This window comes from Ostrea edulis, chromosome 2 (assembly GCF_947568905.1).
Source record: "Ostrea edulis chromosome 2, xbOstEdul1.1, whole genome shotgun sequence".
In the NCBI taxonomy this organism is placed as follows: domain Eukaryota; kingdom Metazoa; phylum Mollusca; class Bivalvia; order Ostreida; family Ostreidae; genus Ostrea; species Ostrea edulis.
Genome location: NC_079165.1, coordinates 107,356,956 through 107,379,277, shown reverse-complemented (window position 1 = coordinate 107,379,277; position 22,322 = coordinate 107,356,956). Strand labels below are relative to the sequence as shown.

At 35.0% G+C, this 22,322-nt stretch overlaps 2 protein-coding genes across 2 annotated transcripts; one reads left to right on the top strand and one right to left on the bottom strand.

Annotated features, from left to right (window-relative positions):
• Nucleotides 1-7,781: 7,781 nt before the first annotated feature.
• Nucleotides 7,782-9,658, top strand: LOC125681577 (uncharacterized). The gene is made up of 2 exons (XM_048921731.2): nt 7,782-7,935; nt 8,068-9,658. The coding sequence occupies exon 2, from the start codon at nt 8,076-8,078 to the stop codon at nt 9,366-9,368; it is 1,293 nt and encodes a 430-aa protein (XP_048777688.2). The 5' UTR covers nt 7,782-7,935; nt 8,068-8,075; the 3' UTR covers nt 9,369-9,658.
• A 3,098-nt stretch (nt 9,659-12,756) lies between these two features.
• Nucleotides 12,757-19,803, bottom strand: LOC125681582 (RNA-binding protein 7-like). Its single transcript, XM_056155997.1, has 3 exons — nt 19,652-19,803; nt 15,475-15,634; nt 12,757-13,610 (listed from the first exon to the last, which is right to left on the bottom strand). The coding sequence occupies exons 1-3, from the start codon at nt 19,733-19,735 to the stop codon at nt 12,976-12,978; spliced, it is 879 nt and encodes a 292-aa protein (XP_056011972.1). The 5' UTR covers nt 19,736-19,803; the 3' UTR covers nt 12,757-12,975.
• Nucleotides 19,804-22,322: the final 2,519 nt, after the last annotated feature.

The window sequence follows — 22,322 nt, the reverse complement described above, 5'->3', positions numbered from 1 at the left end:
TTCCAGCAGACGACTATTTACAGGCGACTATTTACAAAGATTATGTTTTGGATATGTACGTAGAAGGGTGTTGATTTATACAACTTAAAACTGACCATAACTTTTAACTAAAGGAAATTACTCAGCGCTAATTTTTTCGAAGCAAGCAACCTCATTAATTCAAAGTAGCTTCCCCTGATTGTGCGCCATTCGTTTTAAAATTACAACATTGACAATGTACGAAAACTGTCTTAATTAATATCTGAATTAAGACTAGCTCTTATATTTGTATAAACCTCTGACTGCATGCAAATATCGGCCGGAATAGTGAACCCCTGAGGGATGAAACCATTGCCTGAAATGAAACAGAGGGCGATATTTCATCCGGGGAGGGTGGGGGTGGGGCTTTTATAATTACTATATATATGTGATTTTTGGCACTATATGTGGAAAGTATTGCATTTATTGATTGTTAAGCGACAGACAATTATAAAGACAAAATATACAGTTGAATATAACAATGAATATACTGCCTTCAGGTTTGTCCCAGGTCCATGCCCTCAGTAGCATCCGTCCTGGGGTACCCCACTCCTAACAGTATCACACCGTCATACAATTTCCCATACACGGCGAGCATAACATTAATTAACGATTGGTTGTGTACAGCATCCAATACTAGATTTACACGGTACAAAGTGATTGACTGTTAATTACAATTAAATCGTTAATTATCAAGGTTAACGTCGCTCTGTGGTGTATATTGGTTTTGCGTCTCGTTGGGTTTACCTTCGTTTCCTTGCCTGTACAATATACTCATTGTTGGCAGACCGTTAAAACGTTTCAGAGAGTATCAGTGTAAAGAAAAATAATTTGTAACAAATGACTTCTAGTAAGATGAATGTAAGCATTGTGTGTACAGGCGAATTCGTATTTCTAAAATCCAATTAATTACAATTACGTTTTCTAGATGACATGCAACGAATTTAATAAGCAATTGGATGAAAAGAGAATTGAAAAGTGGTTACCAAGTTTGATTTTTTTTTATTTGATTTTTTTTTTTTTTTTTTTTTTTTTTTTTTTGCTGCTCGTTTCGCAACTCACCATATATCAATGTGATATCGAAGAACTTCAGACAAACAGATAGATAGACAGACAAATAGATAGATAGATAGATAGATAGATAGATAGATAGATAGATAGATAGATTCAAAATTTGCAAGACAACAGGATATATTCGCATTGCACATCCCCGGAAGGATAGAATCGGAGAGGTTAGAGGAAAAGGAGGTCGATGTCAGCCACAAACTTCGTTATGAAAGTTGTTTTTTATATTTTCGTAAGATGATGAGATGAAAATAAATTTCCCCTCGAAATCTTACTTCTGTTTTTATTTCATCCTGGTACAAACGTGTTTGTTTTAAATTCTATAGGAAGTTTTGTGTAAAAAATACATAATGCGAAGTCCGAAGACGTCCTCGTCTTTCTAGGAAGATACAGTGATAAACAAGCCTTGTCTTTATAGATTTATATTCCAGGCCTGACAAATGACTTCCTCAGGTCAGTTCTGTGTCTCGTTACATCTGTAAGGAATACGGCCTTGGCAATGTATCGGGTCAACAGTCAAATTCCTGTAATTAGCCAGGCATTATGCAAATAGAACTGACTTGAGCTGATTTTAAATCAAGGTCTCTTTGACACTAAAAATCAGGATATTCAAATAGGTTTTCATATGCTTATTTTTGGCATGTAAGATTATCAGAATGTGACCTTTTGGATATTTATCGACTAAGAATGTCCATTAAACAAACGTCATCTTTCTGCGGAGTTTTCAAACACAAATTATAAATTTAGGAAATGTAAAACGACAAGATAATTATACAAAGATACCTTGAGAGTTTTATTAGCAGACCGTCACATTTTTTGTCTTTGTGTATCTGCGCTAGTCATTGGTAATTAAAATGTACTAATAGTAGAATTCTTCAAAATCATTTATTTGATATATCACCGTGTTAATTGCTTCATAACATGAGGAAGAAAACGCAACATTCAGCTCTCTCTCTCTCTCTCTCTCTCTCTCTCTCTCTCTCTCTCGATCTTGATTTTGGCTAATAGTCTACGAGAGAGAGAGAGAGAGAGAGAGAGAGAGAGAGAGAGAGAGGGAGTTTGAAAACAGATTTTTCAATCGGGAATGTACATCAAATTGGTAAAATTAAAAGTTAGATGTTGTTTGAAAAATCGAAACCTTCATAGCCAAGTCTCTTTTAATTAAACAGAACATTATTTTTTCAAACAGTTTTTCAACCAGGGAAACCTGTTCATCAATTTCCATGATAGTATCAAAATACGTTATGTAAAATGATATGATTAGTCCTAAAAAATCAGTCTGAGTGAGCTATGCTTTATAATTCTAAATCCTGTGAAAACGCGTATCTGCTTTTAATTTGCAAAAATCAGGGAACATTCATGTGTCTGTAACCTGACATTATATACACAGGAAAAAGTGGCTTATGTGATTCTTAAATGAATTCCATGAATTTCATGCGAATTTTTCACATGAGAAAAAGACGAAGAAAAGTAAAACGCATGATATTTGCACGAAATCTTCACATGGTTTTCATGCAAACTATTTTGCTGGGAAGCCGCCTGGACGTGATCGGTCTTGCAATGTGAACATCAATTATATATTGCTTTTAAGGCTGGAGATGACAATACAAGATGCAAAGTGTGATTTTAAGCAGGACAGCTGGGGTAATAAATTTATGAAATTAGCAGACACTGATAATCAATGATCAATATCATTTTTAAAACATGGAAATACTGGGAAATGACAGCTGTGTTGGAAGAAAAATGCGAGTTTGGTTGTAGAGGCACATTTTGACTCCCATAGAATAATGATCGGGGGGTCAATTTTCAACGTCGAAAAGTGACCCCGGCCATTATTCGACGTAGAATAATGACCCCTTTTGCCCGAGGGAAAAATGTCTTTTTCAAAAAATCAGTCCATTTCACGTTTAGAAAAATGACCCCACCGGCGTGATGCTGTGCAGTTCATACCCTGATGTAATTTCAAAAGTATTTTTTAAAAAATTATATCTATATTCTACATTGTATTTCCATTTGTGTCGGGATTTCCAGCTGTTGACATTGACGTACTACATTTATCAAGATTGATTAGGCACAGTGATCACATCGGCATCGCATGACATGAGGAAAATTGGTAAATATAGAGAGTGTGAAAAACATTGGAAATGTGTATCTACAATGTATATGCGGGTCTTCAGGTTTCGGTTCTCGCTATATACTTTTTCTGCACAGTCTTAAGCTATTCCAAGTGTCTGCTATTCATTTACATCATAACATATACATGATCATTACACATGCACAATGAACAGGTGAGGATAACGAGATATAACGAATAGTGATATCGATCAATCTCATAATTAATTCCTGTAAATATTACAAAATAAGAGTAGAGCTATGTATTTATGGAGAAAACTTTCTCGTATAGCGAAAACATTTTCTTATATACGAACACGGAAAAAACATCTTCAAACAAACCAGATAGTAATAATTTAATTTCAGTATTGCCCAGATGGAAAAAAAAATTGGCATGCATGTTTCGAAATTTCTTGAGGAAAGTACGGGATGTGTTAGATTACCCTATACCTTTCTGCCTCCCACAACTTTTAGGTTTTAAAGTATATATGCAACATCTAATATAACATGGTTACTTTCTACACTTACAATACAGCACGACTTACATATAGCACGACTTAGCACGTGTGCATTTTTGAACATAAACCACATTTTTAGTGAACATGATGTTCTGTGAAACATTTGCTCAGCAAACATATTTACCGAAAATACGTCTTGTTGTTCATAACACCGTATTTACGGGAAAACGTTGTTTAATATTTCTCTGATTGTATATTACCATTCCCCTCCTTTTCCTCTCTGCTGACATTGTAGACATACAAGGCAAAAGGTAATTAATGAATCCATAAACAAATTTATGGCAGCAGAATGTCAGACATAAAAGTTTTGAAATGTGAGTTTTTAAGTTAAATGTTTGCAAGTGACTATTTCTTTCTCAGGGTTTGTCAGCGCCAACTTGTCATACTGATTGAACAGTGAGCTTGCTTTGGACGAAGGGTTGCTAATTAATCATTTGGGCAGGTTAACAGGACAACATTAGGAACCATCTGGGTTGTGTTGAAGATCGTTGCGGCTAGCCTATCTGTTAGGCTGAATATCTAGATCTATTGAACGCTCTGCATGATTTAATGCTTGTTATTCCTACGTAGGGCTAACTTAGATGTTCGTTCAAATTCATAGCACTGTCTAGCACCACGTAGCCTATGCGATCATAGCACTATCTAGCACCACGTAGCCGCTGCGATCATAACACTGCCTAGTCACTACGTAGCCTCTGCGATCATAGCACTATCTAGCACCACGTAGCCGCTGCGATCATAGCACTGCCTAGTCACTACGTAGCCGCTGCGATCATAGCACTATCTAAGCACCACGTAGCCGCTGCGATCATAGCACTATCTAGCACCACGTAGCCGCTGCGATCATAGCACTATCTAGCACCACGTAACCGCTGCGATCATAGCACTATCTAGCACCACGTAATCGCTGCGATCATAGCACTATCTAGCACCACGTAGCCGCTGCGATCATAGCACTGTCTAGTCACTACGTAGCCGCTACGATCATAGCACTATCCAGCATTACGTAGTCGCTGCAATCATAGCACTATTTAGTCGCTACGAAGCCGCTACAACCATAGCACGTAGCCGCTGCGATCTTGAACACAGCCCTCAATACATTCTTTTATCTGAAGGGGTTCTGAAGATATCCTTCCCTGGATTTTTTATTTTCTACTGCATGTGTGTCATGGGGTTAATGTTGAACGTATTCACAATTGTCATAAATTTAGAACTCAAATGACTGCATACTAATTGGTGATGGAATCCAAGACCCTTATAAAAAATAAATAGAGGTGAAGAACCAGACACCATGTCTTAGAATGATAGGGGAAGTGGTGCCATTTTTCAAGTATTGGAATTTTTTTCAGGTCATCTTTTTCAATGACATCTTTGTGTTCAAGTTTCGACATTAAATTTCAATATGCATTCCTTTACGTTGCGTGCGATGTTGATTTCCTAGTTATGCATACTGGACAATGGTCAGGCGCAGTATTAGGGGGTAACAGTTTCATAAATGTGATCAGGATGTGTTGTATAGGAATGATCGATGTGTTAGTCAGTCTAGAAGGTGCTGTATTAATTGGGTCATAAGAAAATTAGTAAAATACTATTTAAACAATGTGCACGTGTTGAAAAGGCATGTCATAGATTATTTCACGTGTTGAAAAGGCATGTCATAGATTATTTCACGTGTTGAAAAGGCATGTCATAGATTATTTCACGTGGTGTTCATCTTCTGGTGTATTGTGGTGATTAAATATGACTAGTTTTGTAAAATATATTTGTGCAAAAAATTATTTCTAATTATCTTATATGTTGCTAAATATATTGTATGCTAACTATTGATCGAACTTTTTTTTTTTTTTTTACCAATAAATATTTTTTCAACACCATCGCTGACTTGATTTACATGTAAGGGGAGGGGAGGGGGGGGGTAAACAATCTCTTTGTCAAGCTCGTGCTAAATGTTTAAGACTTGACGTTTGATTGAGATCGCAATGCACCATGGTCCAGAAGAAATGAGAAATAGAAGATTTTTAAGACTTGATTGCATTATGTAATACTCCTTCCCAGAATCCGAAGTCCTGTCCTTGGGATCGGGTAAAGGCCTCCGTGCTTCATAAAAGTCTGCCCCGAATCTGATTCATAGACGTCCGTGAGTATAGAAAAAAGATCTTTGAGTCTATGATCCATGCAACACACCCACCCCCGGAGACTTTGAATTCACGTCCATGTGTCTCAACTTTGACAATTTTGGTAAAGGCTTCCATGCTCAATAAAACCACTGTCTTTCTGTCATATTTTTATTTTACAATACATAAGTAGTCATAATGCAGATTTTCATTGTAAAATAAAATATGTTTTTATTGTAAAAAAAAGAATATGACAGAAGACAGAACGAAGGAGGTAAGTTTCCGATTTGTTCAGGACCAAAACTAACGGTCCTTACACATTAACGCATTTCAAATGAGTATGATAATCCGATAATCGAATCCCATCCTGGAGGTTTGTCCTCTGACATATGATGGTGAATTCGGTAGAGATTGATGTGCAAATTTCATTACAGGTACGTTTAAAAATTACATCACATCTCTGCCGTCTATGACGTCCTGTGGTTGTTAAACTAGTATATCACATGAAAAACATCACTGATTTCATTGGTATAAATTTAAATGCGATATATTTCATATGAAACTATTTGCTTTCATCTAATTGAGTGGTACAAAGAAATTATCTACTTATTTTTGTACGTGCGCCAACAATGCAGATGGATACCTTTTTATTCAGTAACATCTCATTTATCTTTTTTATTAATTATTTCAAATTTTACTTTTTATCTAAAAAATCTTTGGATCTGATGCGTATTTCGGAAATTATTAACATTGTCTATGTCAGTTTACTAGATGTTCATAGGTAGTGAAGAAGAATGCCAAAACATTTTTAAATTCTCGTGTTGGACGTAAAACAATAAACAAAACATTAAAAAATATATATCTAAAAACTTACGAACGAATTCTAGAACAATATATAGAAGGTCACATGCCCTAGGGAAGGATTTAAGCATCTGGATAGGAATGTAGATTGGCTCAAGTACACACTGGCCGCAATAACTAAAGAGAGATAACTCTTATCGACGTGTTAACTTCATGTGTTTACCCCCTTTCGTGAATTTTTCACTCAGCTATTCAAAGTGGTACAAATGTTGGCCTATGCAAGGCATATATTCATAACACCCCATTCATATATTATGTTTGTATTAGCATTGACACAGTGGCGGATCTAGAAGGAGGGATGTAACCCCACCCCCAAACTTTTGTCCAAAAAAAAACTTTGCTAAAAAGGTAAAAATAGCGCATTTTGAGGGTGGACTTCCTATTATGGTGGATACCCCCCCCCCCCTTTAAAAAAATTCCTGTATCCACCCATGTCTCATAACCATTTTCGTATTGAATACTAGTTATATATTAATGTTATGTGATGAGATGAAAGTATTGAATGATAAAAAATTATTAATCATTAAAACACTGGAATCAATTAACACCAGTTATTATTATTTTTTCTATAAGTCTGTTCTAGGGTGACGAGCTGAGATCTTACCGTTAATGGAAATAAAACAAAAAATGCTAATTTTAGAAATAGAAAATAAGGATAATTTAAACAATTGTAGCAGTGTCTAGTTATTTTTGACAAATAGAATACTACCCCATCTAATCCTCGCACACAGAGGAGACTAAAAAGAGAAGTAATGGGATTCATTTTGCTAGTTATATAAGTTCCTGTTTACTTGACAGGAGGAGAGTAAATACAATTAAATGAAAATTGCATTACATTATCCTTCAGCAACATTCCTGATGTCTAGTTGCATGCGCCACTCTGTTTCATCATATGTTTATGAATAGGACACAGTTCAACTTTAAATCTTTTACATGAAAGGAAACATTAAAACGAGCATCAAATTGTATAAAGATATGAAATAGCTTCCACTGATAGTGACGAGGTTCAGAGTAGAGTGTATTTTCCCATTTGGAGGAATTAGTGGATCCGCGCCTGAAGTATTCCGCTGAATGAAACGTCACAATCATGACCACGTGATTTAAAGGGGGGAAACTCTTCGCCATTACACGCTCGATGATTCACGAACTTTCAGGAATGTAAACAGTAAGGATTATAACAACATGCTGAGTCAGAATGCATCACAAACAGTGTACACTTTAGTCATATGTATCTACCACTTAATAAGGTAAGGATTTTTACCTGTGTGTTACTGTACCTGTGTCACACGAAATTTTGACATTAAGATGGTCATGACATGGTGTACAATCAGTGAATCACGAATTCTTTGTTGTGACAGGACTATATATTCATTTTTCAGGTAAAAGAATGAAACTGGACATCATGAGGGTTCCATACAACTCAAATTTTTATCCAGATCCTCCATCGGATTTTTTTGACATGTTCCAAAGGGCCAGTCGAGAATTGAACCCTTTTAGAGAAATTCCTGTTTTTGTAGAACCTTCTCCTCACCTCACAAACAGTCAGGATCAGACAAACCGAGCCAGCGCCTTGTTCAATGGCGCAGATATTCCGGGTGACTTTTGGGAGCCAGTCAGCCCAGACGAAGTGAAAAGACTTCGAAGGAATAATAAAAAATCTTATGATAGAAATCAGCTTGAAGACCCTGAATCCCCAGAAGGAGATATGATTGATTTGTGTGATGGGGGGGAGTGTGGTGTTTCAAATCTTTGTGTCAACAATAATGGAGTGAAAGTCCCAAGTCGTCGTCGGAGTTTGTCCAAGTCTGGAAAACGTAATGGGTCCAAGGCAGAGGAACTCCATGGTGTTCAGAGAACTTTCTCCAGCATGACAAACAGTTCTGGACCGTCCGAGAAATGGGTAGACAGAGATACGAAATCAGAAGTAGCGAAACAGAGAGTAGAAAAGGATCTGGAGGAAGCCTTTATATTCAAGCCCACATTGGAGAAGGAAAACAAAGATTGTAAACAGCTGGAATACATTGATGTTGACTCAGAAGAAGAGGCAAAACAACTTCAAAACCTCTGTGATTTTTTCGGAAGTGACAGCAGTATTCATTTAGCAAACAAAACCTCCGAAAAGAATGTGAATATTATCGCCACACCTAGTTACCCTGCATACGACATTATCAAAGCTATCTTGGATAAAGAAGGTCGATGCGTGGATTATATTCGAGGGGATGGCAATTGTTTCTTCCGAGCTCTTAGTAAAGTGATATATGGGACAGAAAGCTGTCACAGGGATCTACGACAAGCAGTTGTTGATCTTTTAGAGACCTATCCAAAGGAGTTTGAACAGTTCATTGATGATTCTGTAGGCGAACACATCAAATCCATGAGGAAACCGGGGACGTGGGCCACACAGGCAGAAATATACATCACTGCCACGCTCCTACAGCGGGACATTTACGTCCTCTCCCCCGACCACACGGGCGATGTGTATCGCTGGCTTCTCTTCTCACCGAGGTTTGCCTACAAGGAGGCGTCTGTCTACGATCAGTGCTACATAACACTATGCCACACCAATGGCAATCATTACGACCGAATAGCTTCTGTGGAGAAGAAATGTAACTGTTATGTCCCCCCTCCACAGATGATGGGAATTTATGGGGAAGTTGATCTTACCGATGACGTTGTCTGAGTCCATGCATTCCATATTTTGTTCTTTTTTCTCATTTTGTGTCGAGTTCACCGAGTATTTTATATGTATTATACAGAGTTTGCTCATGTGCCAAATATTGGAAGTGTTCCTGTATTTTCATAGTTATTGAAGTTAATGAATATTGTAAAGCAGCAATATGAATCGTGGTGCATATTATTTTATATATTTTTAATTCTGTTAAGAGTGAAAATAACACATGATGTATTATATATAATGTGTGTATCTTGATATTTGATGACTTGTTTTTGAATAAAGCTTATAAAAGAATATGTACATGTGCCGTGACTTTATAAATATGTTCAGCTGCACAATTTTCACAAACCACCAATGTTACAGAGAGATGTTCAATGTACAGTACTACAGTATTTCAAATGTTGCTCATTATATAATCAGTCATGGACAAGGTCGATAGAACACAGAGAGGCCTATGGATGTTGACTGGTGTCATGGGTATTTAGATAAACATTAAACAGCAAGGATGATGTCTAGGTACATGTATTAGAAAAATTGTACAATTCTTGTCCAAATCAAAACATTTATTTCTCGTTCTTGAAGAATTAGAGGTTGATTGTTTTCTAGTATGTCATGACCTTCAAGGTCACAGGTAAAAGAATTGTTTTCAGGTTTGTTACAACTTACAACATAAGTTCTTGCAGTTCATTGTTATAGTAAAGTGTTGCATTGGAAAATGTCATTTTTCAAAACATGCCCAGAACAATTTGAGTCCTGACAGACAGTATATTCTTAAAAGGGCCGCTCTAGTCCTGTTGCTAGTCTTGCAGTAATTTTAACACATTGCATGCACTGATATCCTGCTTATTATGCAAGCTGTAGCTTGAAAACTACGAGTTAGGTGGACCAAAATATTACAAAGCCCAACACAGTGTAGCATATAGGAGAGAGGAGAAAATCTTTGGCTGGACCAGGAATCGAATCGGGAATCCCTGCATTACTAGTCAGGTGCTCTAACCACTGAGCTACCCAGGCCGATATCCATGCTCCGCAAAAAAAGAAAAACCTTGAAATATGTACAACCTTAACAATGCTTAATATACATAAACTATTATTATACCTGAATACAAGAATTCTATACAATGCATTACGTGATGGGTGTAGGCAGTTGTGTGGAAAGAAGAATAAAACTTTGTATTTTCCTCAAACATAATATTTTTTCATCATATTTCACCCCTTCAGGAGTCTCGTGAATTTTCAATAAGGTAAATGTAGTTTGTGATGTGACTAATTGTTTGTATGTGAACTCTCCTACTTTGTAAGGCAAACAAAAAATAAAAATATTTACATGTGGGGTGGATCTACAGTTTAATCACAGAGATTTGGCTGATATACCAACCATTTAAATAATCATTCAGAGAGAAAGGAAACATACGAACACACTATTCCAATGCTTGTACACTCTAACACACTATTCCAATGCTTGTACGCTTAAACATACTATTCCAATGCTTGTACGCTTTAACATACTATTCCAATGCTTGTATTAACACACTATTCCATTGCTTGTACGCTCTAACATACTCTTCCAATGCTTGTACGCTTTAATATACTATTCCAATGCTTGTTGTACACTTTAACATACTATTCCATTGCTTGTACGCTCTAATACAATGACAGAGCTTCTGTTAGGGCGACTTTAGGCAAAACAAGAGGTACTGTGAGCAATGCTCACTAAGAATACCCCCCGCTTACCCCAATCTCCCAAAGGGTGTTGGTAATAGGTATAAACTACCTCTTTTCTGAGTGTAAAAAACAAATGGCATGACAAACCAAACCATATTGCTACTTCGATGTCCAGTGCATGTGACCTTTGACCTTTTGACCCCAAAATCGATAGGGAACATCTTCATCCCATGGGTAGTCCATATGTATGATATGGTAACTGTAGTTGGAAAGGATAACGCTTTAGAGCCCGGAAACCATATTGCTACTTCGATGTCCAGTGTGCTTGACCTTTTGACCCCAAAATCGATAGGGAACATCTTCATCCCATGGGTAGTCCATATGTATGATATGGTGACTGTAGGTGGAAAGGATAACGCTTTAGAGCCCGGAAACCATATTGCTACTTCGATGTCCAGTGTGCTTGACCTTTTGACACCAAAATCGATAGGGAACATCTTCATCCCATGGGTAGTCCATATATATGATATGGTGACGGTAGGTGGAAAGGATAACGCTTTAGAGCCCGGAAACCATATTGCTACTTCGCTGTCCAGTGCACTTGACCTTTGGACCCCAAAATCGATAGGGAACATCTTCATCCCATGGGTAGTCCATATATATGATATGGTGACGGTAGGTGGAAAGGATAATGCTTTAGAGCCCGGAAACCATTGCATCTACAGACGGACGGACAACCCGATTCCAGTATACCCCCCCACAACTTGTTGAGCGGGGTATAATTAGGCTGAGGTAATTTAAAAACTTCCTGAGAACAATGCATTGGACCAGAAAAGATAACTTATGTTAATGCTTCCTAACACAGTGAAGATTCAAGTTGTCCAAATGATGGCCCCCAGGGATAGGGTGCTGCTACAGTAAGGGAACAGAGTTTTGCATGTGGATATAATTATAGGAAAAATCTTCTCAAGAACAGCACTCCTGGGCCTTGATTATGCAAACATCCTTAGGCAGCATAGATTCAATTTTGTTCAAATCATGGCATCAAGGAGTAGAGTGGAGCTACAATAAGAGAACAAGGGAGTATATAGGAATGGACAGACAGACAAACAGGTGATCAGGAAAGCTCTTGTCAGATGCCCTGGTGAGCTGAAATTAATATACTAGTATCAAATTACTTATTAGAAATCTAAAGAGTTGCAATGTAGTTTCTTATCAATATTGCAAAGCTTATTAAAGAGAATACAGCCAAAAACAAACAAACAAATTTAAAAAAAAAAAATCAATTTATAGGGATATAACTCTTCTAAAAGTGGGCCAATAAGATGAAAATGACCTACATTCTGTTGTAACATCCATTAAAAAGCAACATTGCGATGTTCAAATATCAACACCTCCAAGCAAAATTGAAAGTGTGGAAAATAAAATGGGGACAAACTGAGTGAGAGGAAACAATTCAAACCTAGGGATGTCTTCAGTTTCACTAGCTGGGGACAAGAAAATGACATCACTCTAATGCTGACAAACATGCCTTCTTTCAGTCAAAGGAGAGGGATTTTCACCAGCATTCAGGTACAGATGCAAGATCAAGCATTACAGGGACTCTAGACAGGCTAAGAAATGTAGGTTTCCAAAATGTTTTTGAGCATCATAAATTTCTAAATAAACAAATTCTTTTGATTGCCCTACAGTTTAGACTGGGTGCATCTGTTAAATCAAACAAGCAAACTAAATATTACAAATTTTATTTTTCAATTTTATGAATTGAATGACTTGCATAAGAGAGACAACTAAACAGGGTATAATGTATATATAAATCCTTTACATTGTCACAGAGACCATTGAAGCCTGGTACTACAGAAACATCATCTTAAAAAAACAAATCTATTATAGTATAACAATGCTGCCAAAATGCCACTTATCCAATCTCAGAATTAAATGGGCGCTGCTACTGTCTATATGGCCTTTCTTGCCACGGTTGTGAATGACCACCCCTATCATACGGACTCTTCGAGTGATCACGATTTCTTTTTTCATGCCTGTGACGTTGAATTTCTAAACTGGCTTTCTGCTTACTCATGAGTCTGTCTCTTTTTTCACTATAATAATCACGATCCCTTGGATTCACATCTTGAGCAGTGTTGCTAGTGTAAAAGTGATTTCCTTGCAGTGAAATCTGTTCCATTCTCTGTGGCTCTTGGCCATGCCTATCATCTCGCCTCCCACTGCCCCTACTGTGTGACCCTCCATGACCTTGAAAATCTCTACTTCCATGACCTTGAAAATCTCTACTTCCGTGACCTGAAAAATCTCTACTTCCATGACCTTGAAAATCTCTACTACTGGGACCTTGAAAATCTCTACTACCATGACCTTGAAAAGTTCTGCTTCCTTGATTTTGGAAATCTCTGTTTCCATGACTGTGGAAATCCCTTCCGCCCTGTCCCTGGAAACCTTGAGGGTCCCTTCCTCCGTGCCATGTGTGAGCTCTTTGCAATGTATGCATAACAGGGATCTGGTTGAAGTGAGAACCACTTGGAACACTCTCTTGAGGACTGCTTTGAGGAATACTTGATGATGACCCTACACACAAGTAAAAATAAAATGTATTTTTAACATCAAATCATTATAAATTGTTTCTTGCAGCTATAAAAAAAACCTCAATCTAACAAAATTCTGAAATGCATTGATATGTCAGCCAATCTCAGTTTAAATCTACTTGTACGTGTACAGCTGAATACTGAAGTGAATCAACCATCAGAATTATATCAACTGTTGACAGTTACAACTACCTTCACAACTACATAAGATAACAGCTTTTCTTGTCCCTCTCAACACTAACCATGTTTAAACAATCACTAGAGTTTTATATTGATATTGTTATTTAACATCCGCCGTTTTTTTAAATCTGGCTTTGCGTAATACATTTTGTGTTTTATTTCGATACATGTATCATGTGATACATATTGTTTTATTTTTATATTTAATAAGTAATACATGCTGTGTTTTATTTTCATATTATTTAATGCATGCGCTTTCTTTTGATATTATGTGATACATATTGTGTTTTATTTTTATATTAAGTAATACATGCTGTGTTTTATTTTCATATTATTTAATACATGTGCTTTCTTTTGATATTATGTGATACATATTGTGTTTTATTTTTATATTAAGTAATACATGCTGTGTTTTATTTTCATATTATTTAATACATGTGCTTTCTTTTGATATTATGTGATACATATTGTGTTTTATTTTTATATTACAGGGAAGGCAACCCCAAAATATTATACGTGATAAATGATAGAATTAATAATATGATAAAAATTTGTCATACTATTCTGTTGAAATACGGCTTAGATAAGCTTCAGTACTAATTTGAAAACAATAAAAATTTAAATTCCCGCCATCTATGGAAGCTCTCATGATGTGAAACTCTTTTCTATTCAAGACCACAAAAATCAATAATTTTGACATCATACCGTCTGTTCCGGTTTTAATAAGATTCTAAGATCATCAAAAATGTGCATGTGGTAGATTTTACAAATAAATAGGTTGATGCCTTCCTGTCAAGTTGTTAATTGCACTAATGTGAAGGGCAGAAGAGAAAAAAGTGTGTTTTTTTAAATTCCTGACCCAGCCAAGTCATCTGAAAAGAAAAGACTATGTACACTGTGGATCCATCATTTGCGTAATGACAAGTTGAGGTTCGAGGCATTTGTATGAAGAAACGTGTACCAACTGCCTGGTCTGTGACTCGACAGGGCGTTTTATTTTCTGAATTTCTTCTTGCAAAAGAACGGGTTCAAATGTATACGGTTCCAAACTTAACTGTTCGTGACTTGTCATGTTTACAGTGCTGCTGATAAAATAAACCGGAACCGACGGTGTGACGTCATAAATTAAATTTTAATGGCTGCTCTCTTAGTGGCGGGTAATTTAAAATATATGAAAGATTAATATTGGTTTTATCGTTAAGCAAGGATTGTTGTTGTTAAAGACTGTCATTTATGATATCAATAAGTAATACTTTATTCATAAGAGCAACAATGTGGTTAGGGTTGCCTTTCCCTTTAAGTAATACATGCTGTGTTTTATTTGATAGTTTTCAATACATGTGTTTTATTTCGATATCATGTGATACATATTGCGTTTCATTTCTATATTATGTAATACATTTGTTTTATTTTGATATCGTTTAATTCATGTTCTGTGTTTATTTTGATATCGTTTCATACATGCTGTTTTTATTTTGAGTATTTTGATATTGTTTAATACCTGTTCGGTGTTTATTTTGATATTGTTTAATACATGCTGTGTTTATTTTGATATTGTTTAATACATGATGTGTTTATTTTGAGTGTTTAATACCTATTCTGTGTTTATATTGATATCGTTTCATACATGCTGTATCTATTTTGAGTATTTTGATATCATTTAATACCTGTTCGGTGTTGCAGCCTCAAGGTATTTCCCCATACTCTCAATCCATCAAACAGCTGCATAGTGTAGGGTACTGAACATTCATGTTTAAATGTTACAAATGCAAACCTCTGTCGACGCCCATCTTTCACAGGAATTGTTACTTTTTCAAGAGGTCCAGCCTGAAAATACGAAAATAATTATAATATACTAAAACATACTATAATACCAGGTAAACTCAACAAATTTATTCAATATAGACACTTGCTTTTTGAAGAATCATTGGAGCCAGGCATTTGAAATTTAATACATTATAGGAAAAGTAATTCGAAATTCATCTTCAAGCCATCAATGAGTATCGACTGCTTCATCTGCTGGCTGTGTGATGCATACAGAGAGTATGTTGTCTGTTTGTGCAGGTAACTCACCCCCTCGTAACAGGGTGCAAATCTATCCTGTCAAACATAGCCTTTCCACAGTTGGACCTGTTTACTATGATCATTGAGGGTATTCTGAATCAACCACATTCTCAGGATTTTACTTTCATGCATTGATGTACTTTGCACGACACACACGACAACCAAACAATCAACACCAGCAAGGTAGATACTAATTACATACAAAAAATAAAATGGTAGATATTATGTGTGGATATACTGGTCAAAACGACGTGAAGAGGGTCAGAAATCAGGAAAACTCACAACATATTTTTCGTATAAAGAAAACTTTACTATGGAAAGTTATATATTTTTAGAATCCCTAGAATTAAGAAAAACTCTATGTAGATTTCAAATTAGTGCACATGACCTTCGAATTGAAAGAGGAAGATATGAATTAACAAAAACCAATTCTGGCCAGAAGATTTCTTTAGAAAGAAACAAAAGAATATGTGAATTATGTAACCTTAATTGTGTTGAAGATGAATTTCATTTCCTTACTGATTGTCCATTCTATGTTGAAGAGAGAAATATGTTTTTTAATGGTATATACAAGCTCAACAAAATTTTTTATCTATCTAACAAATAAGGACAAATTTACTTGGTTGATGATTAATGAAGACAAACCAGTATTTGTCAAATTGAGTGAATATTTAGTGCAAACTTTCAGAAAAAGAAGTGATGCTTTAAAACTGCAAAAATCATTATAGTTTATTATTCATATATTAGTATAATATACTGTCCATCTACTTGTATATATACATGATTAGCAATTCATATATGTATGTACTTGTTTCCCCAACATGCTGCATCCACGTGCAGTTTGCAGTCTATGTAACCTGTAGTTAATGTTGTAAACTTTCTTTCTTTTTTGAATTTCCTTCTTTATAAAATGTCTTACTGTTATGCCCTCTGGGCCCAAAATTGGAATAAACTTATCTTATCTTATCTATATTAACAAATATATTCATGAACTCCCTATCCTTAATCTGATTAACATCAGATCTCTGATCAAAGCCGGTAATGTTATGTCGCTAGATTTTAATCAGATTGTCGCTATCCTTAGAGAAAAATTGTCCGTGTGGAGAACACTGCATGGATTTCTCATCATTGATGGATGACATAAACATTAAGAAATCAATACAATGGTAATTTCATAAGCTTTCATGAGCATTAGATTCAACATATAAAAGTTTAAACCATATCTGCAAGACCCTACAGTTTGAGGTATTTCGAATCACTTATGTTGTATGTTGTATGTAACTGCAACCAAATGAATGAGTGAGCTGCCCACATGTATGCACTGCTTTGTACAGTTAATTAATTCATGTTTATGAGACTAGTATGGATATATATATTAATGACCCCTTCTTATAAAAGCATGAACACACACTGTGTACAATGTGCAGGTGTCACAGTTAAATATGATGTGATGTCAGATTCAAATCCAATCAAGGGCCCTTTGAGGGCAACATGAAAATGTTACAGAAAATTCAAAATGTGAAGAGCATGATTGATAGTAAATCAAAAGTAGTCATATTGACACATACATAGTTATATAGCAATGTCAGTACAAATTAGCACAAATGGCTATATATAGATAATGGTTTAAAAATAATCATGACAACATTTTGAAATCAAAAGATTTATTGTTAGTAGTTGCTATGAATGATCTTTTCCTGCATGATCCACCCTGTGTTTCTGCAGTGTGTGTGTGGAGGGGCCGTCTATGTTAGAATAAACAAACACACCAAAAAAGCGGTCTAATTATGACCCTCATCAAGGTCTCTTAAACAAAAATACACAATATATTGGTGTGACCCGAATTTCCGTCAATATCAAACAACTAATTAAAACCTTGTTGGTTTTAAGTGTTTACAACTGTTTGCATTCGAAATGTAAAATAAAGGTTTGGAATACCCTAACTGACTGTATGTATGTATCTATGTATATATTATAAATATATATATAATATGCACCTGTTATGTATATAACATTGTCAGATCTCAAGAACAATTTGTATTGAATTAGTCACAGGCCACAGGGGCTCGTCAACGAACTTTGTGTTACTCAAATTTAACACCAGTGACCACCTATTCTAATGGGGGAATTTGGAATCCCAAAAATCGCTACCTCATATTGTCTCCTAGGGAGTCCGTGTTATATTTTACAGATGTTAAATTTCAATAACCCAAAATGGAAGACACACTCTCATCGGTCAATTCAATTTACTCTTCAATTTCCATCAAGTTAGGAACTCATACATTGTGTGTAAGAGCAGTGTTCGAAATTGGTTTAAAATGTGGTATAGACCAAAACAAGATGACATAGACCTCATTGAATTAGCATAGACCACAACATTGAAAAAAAACCCACACATTTAAAACATTGTTATTTACTTCTAATGTACATAGAAAGCATATTTTCTTTCCATTTCCATAACAATGTCCTCCTTTCCTCATAATGTTTATCAGAAGTCGACTTTTGGGATAACTCTATTGCTTTAAACTTAAAAAATCAGCATAGACAATTTGGTCTATCCCAATTACAGTATTGGTATAGACCGGTGTCATTTGACATAGATTCAGTCTATCGGTCTATGGTTAATTTCGAACACTGTTAAGAGTAGTTTAGGCAAATTGACTGACAAATAAGAGTGCATCTTCCATTTTGTGCAAGTGAGGAAAAGATCCTTTGGTTAAAAGAAGATAGAAAATGCATTGTTTCTTCATATATATTGCCTGTGCAAACAAATATTACATATTTTTACAAACTATTCTCGTTCTCTGATCGATTGAGACCTGGATTGTAAAATCTGACATCCGTATTATATAAAAAGGAGACAAATGGAAATTTGAGGTAGCAGTTTTTAGGATTCCAGAACACACACACAAACGGGCATACCTAATTGAAGACCTACGGGTAATTGAAGACCTACGGAAGACTAACAGAAGACCTACAAAAATGTGGGCTATATACATCAAAACTAATATGATTTTCTGATTAAGCATGTCTCAAATATAGAATAAACACAAACAATTTTGATGAAAATATATTTATAAAGCTCAGTATGGGGAACAATTTTTTTTCTATTAGACGACCTAGTGCAAGAGCGATAACTCGCGTAAATATATATCTACAAATCAGCTGTTCAATTGTTATTCATTTCTTTTATTTTTTAATATACAATTTTGAAACATTTTCCCGATCTTTCAACAAAGAAAATATACAAGAAATGATTATTAATTGAACAGTTGATTTGCAAGTATGACATTTATACGAGTTATCGTTCTTGCGCTAGGTCGTCAAGAGAGGAAAACAGTTGCCCCTACCCAGCTTTGAAAATACACTTTAAAACTTATTTTTATCAAACTTTTTTGTTTATATTAGATATTTGAGACATGCTTAATGAAAAAATCATATTAGATTTGATGTAAATAGCCTATATTTTTGTAAGTCTTCCGTAAGTCTTCAATTACCTGTAGGTCTTCTATTAGGCAGGCCGCACACAAACACCCCAAGACCTTGTGAAAATTTAGAGGATCAAATCGTGAAATTTTGTCAAGCGACTGCACATGGATTAACGTAGTTAGTGTATATGGCCACGCCCTCGTTAACATCATGAAACATTTTAAAATTTCACCAGTCTGCTCACAAAGTACCCAATCGTGACAATGCCATGCACGCAGCTGAAAACATTCGAAATCACTATAGCCGTCTATGGACAAACGACAGTAAGAGTAAAAATAATCTAGACGTCACCTGTAGAAATAACTCGTACAATATTTCTTCTGTTATTTTTTCTGACAGATTTCCCACCCACAGCGTTCTATCACGACTATCCATTATTCACTCATTTGTAGTAAATAAAAAAGAAAGTAAAATTCACTATCTTTTAACCTTTTAGTAAGATTATCAAAAACCACAACCGTATGAAACACTGCTGTGATCTAGATGTTATTATATATAAACCAAAGTCTTCGGAACGGAAAATAAAACTCCGAACTGTTTTAGCGTTAAAATTCTTTTAAAAAGAACATAGAACATATTTTATTTTCCAATCAAAGGCCCTCAAGGGGCAGCATGAAAATACAAACAAATAATATACATATACAAGTAAAGAAAGAAGTGAGCCGGTCCAGACCCCCCCCCCTTTTCCCATTTGTGGACCAAAAAGTTTAAAAGTTATTCAATTTCAACGACTGGATTTTACAGATTTTATGGGGCTTGAAATATTTCTCCTATTTAGTCATTGGTACTATTTTCTATCATTTTGATAAGGTGAAATTAATAAAATGACCCACATTTTAAGTTTTTTTTTTTTTTTTTGTTGTTGAAAAAATTAAGTTCTCCCAATAAAGTAATTCAGGGAATCAAAAGATTTTGTCATTTATTTTTCCGGGAGTGGAAGAAATTATTACTTCTTTTATCGTTTAGTACATTTTCCGAAACAAGATACCACGATTTACCTTAAATTTGAAAATTTTAAGGGGGGGGGGGGGCGCCGGCTGCGTCCTCTCTAAATCCGCCACTGATTTGAAAGAGAGTATTAGATAAAGTTTTATAGATGTCTCTATAGCTATACCTAACTACAGATATCTGAATTTTAATCCATAAATAGATATAAATTGAAATCTCTCTCTCTCTCTCTCTCTCTCTCTCTCTCTCTCTCTCTCTCTCTTTACTTATTAGAATTCAGATACATGTGACCTAACACAGTACGTTTTGCCTTTAATACAATGACATATCCGTGTATTCTCTTCTAGACCCTGTGAGGATGTCATCATCGTCCAGAGAGAGAGAGAGAGAGAGAGAGAGAGAGAGAGAGAGAGAGAGAGAGAGAGAGAAAGAGAGAGCGAGAGAGAGAAAGATTATTTTTTCCAATAAGTTATTGGTCTTCGAACGATCGCTAATATACACATAGTACGTCCCATCTGAAAGATGGTAAGAAAGAGAGAGAGGGAGAGGAGGGTGTGTGGTTCAAAGTGACTTGGAAACTGCTCTCTCTCTCTCTCTCTCTCTCTCTCTCTCTCTCTCTCTCTCTCTCTCTCTCTCTCTCTGCTTATTTTGACTATAACATGTATGTGTATTTCATTTGGTACATTTCCTTGTGTTCATAAAATTAATCTAATCATAGAATAATCGCCTGACGGCTACATTCAATTCCTGCTCTGGATAACGGGTCCTGTATGCATCTATAAGCTATTCTTTTATTGGGAAAGACTTGAGTTATGCACAATTCAAGTGTAAATAATTCATTGTTAGTCTATTCTATATAAATCCACGAATAAAGGGAGAGTGACACACAGAACTATTTGTAGAATGACAGAGTTATACGTATAAATGGCCATAATTCTGATCTCAAACGTTTTTAAAAGCTGAAGATGACGCCCTATCTTGTCTTTTTTGCGGTGCATGAAAATATGTTGTTATTAAATTATGGTTAGTTTTCTTATGATGTAATATTACTATAGATGTTTGAGTACATTTTTTTTTTACTTTTATTGGTACGTATTTGTATTATGTTTTTTCTATTATGATGTAATATTACTATAGATGTTTGAGTACATTTTTTTTTTTTTTTTTACTTTTATTGGTACGTGTTTGTATTATGTTTTTTCTATTATGATGTAATATTACTATAGATGTTTGAGTACATTTTTTTTTTTTACTTTTATTGGTACGTGTTTGTATTGTTTTTTTTATTATGTTGTATTACTATAGATGTTTGAGTACATTTTTTTTTTACTTTTATTGGTACGTGTTTGTATTGTGTTTTTTCTATTATGTTGTATTACTATAGATGTTTGAGTACATTTTTTACTTTTATTGGTACGTGTTTGTATTGTTTTTTCTATTATGTTGTATTACTATAGATGTTTGAGTACATTTTTTTTTTTACTTTTATTGGTACGTGTTTGTATTGTGTTTTTTCTATTATGTTGTATTACTATAGATGTTTGAGTACATTTTTTTTTTTTTACTTTTATTGGTACGTGTTTGTATTGTGTTTTTTTTATTATGTTGTATTACTATAGATGTTTGAGTACATTTTTTTTTTTTTTTACTTTTATTGGTACGTGTTTGTATTGTGTTTTTTCTATTATGTTGTATTACTATAGATGTTTGAGTACATTTTTTTTACTTTTATTGGTACGTGTTTGTATTGTTTTTTCTATTATGTTGTATTACTATAGATGTTTGAGTACATTTTTTTTTTTTACTTTTATTGGTACGTGTTTGTATTGTGTTTTTTCTATTATGTTGTATTACTATAGATGTTTGAGTACATTTTTTACTTTTATTGGTACGTGTTTGTATTATGTTTTTTTCTATTATGTTGTATTACTATAGATGTTTGAGTACATTTTTTTTACTTTTATTGGTACGTGTTTGTATTGTGTTTTTTCTATTATGTTGTATTACTATAGAT

Bases quoted from the DNA above. Each gene is read 5' to 3' on its own strand.
- LOC125681577 (XM_048921731.2), top strand. From the start codon at position 8,076: ATGAAACTGGACATCATGAGGGTTCCATACAACTCAAATTTTTATCCA.
- LOC125681582 (XM_056155997.1), bottom strand. From the start codon at position 19,735: ATGGATAGTCGTGATAGAACGCTGTGGGTGGGAAATCTGTCAGAAAAA. The intron at 15,635-19,651 runs GTGACGTCTAGA...TCGTATTTTCAG, and splicing joins TGTACGAGTTATTTCTACAG to GCTGGACCTCTTGAAAAAGT. The intron at 13,611-15,474 runs GTATTAAATGAT...ACTTGTGTGTAG, and splicing joins GAGGCTGCAACACCGAACAG to GGTCATCATCAAGTATTCCT.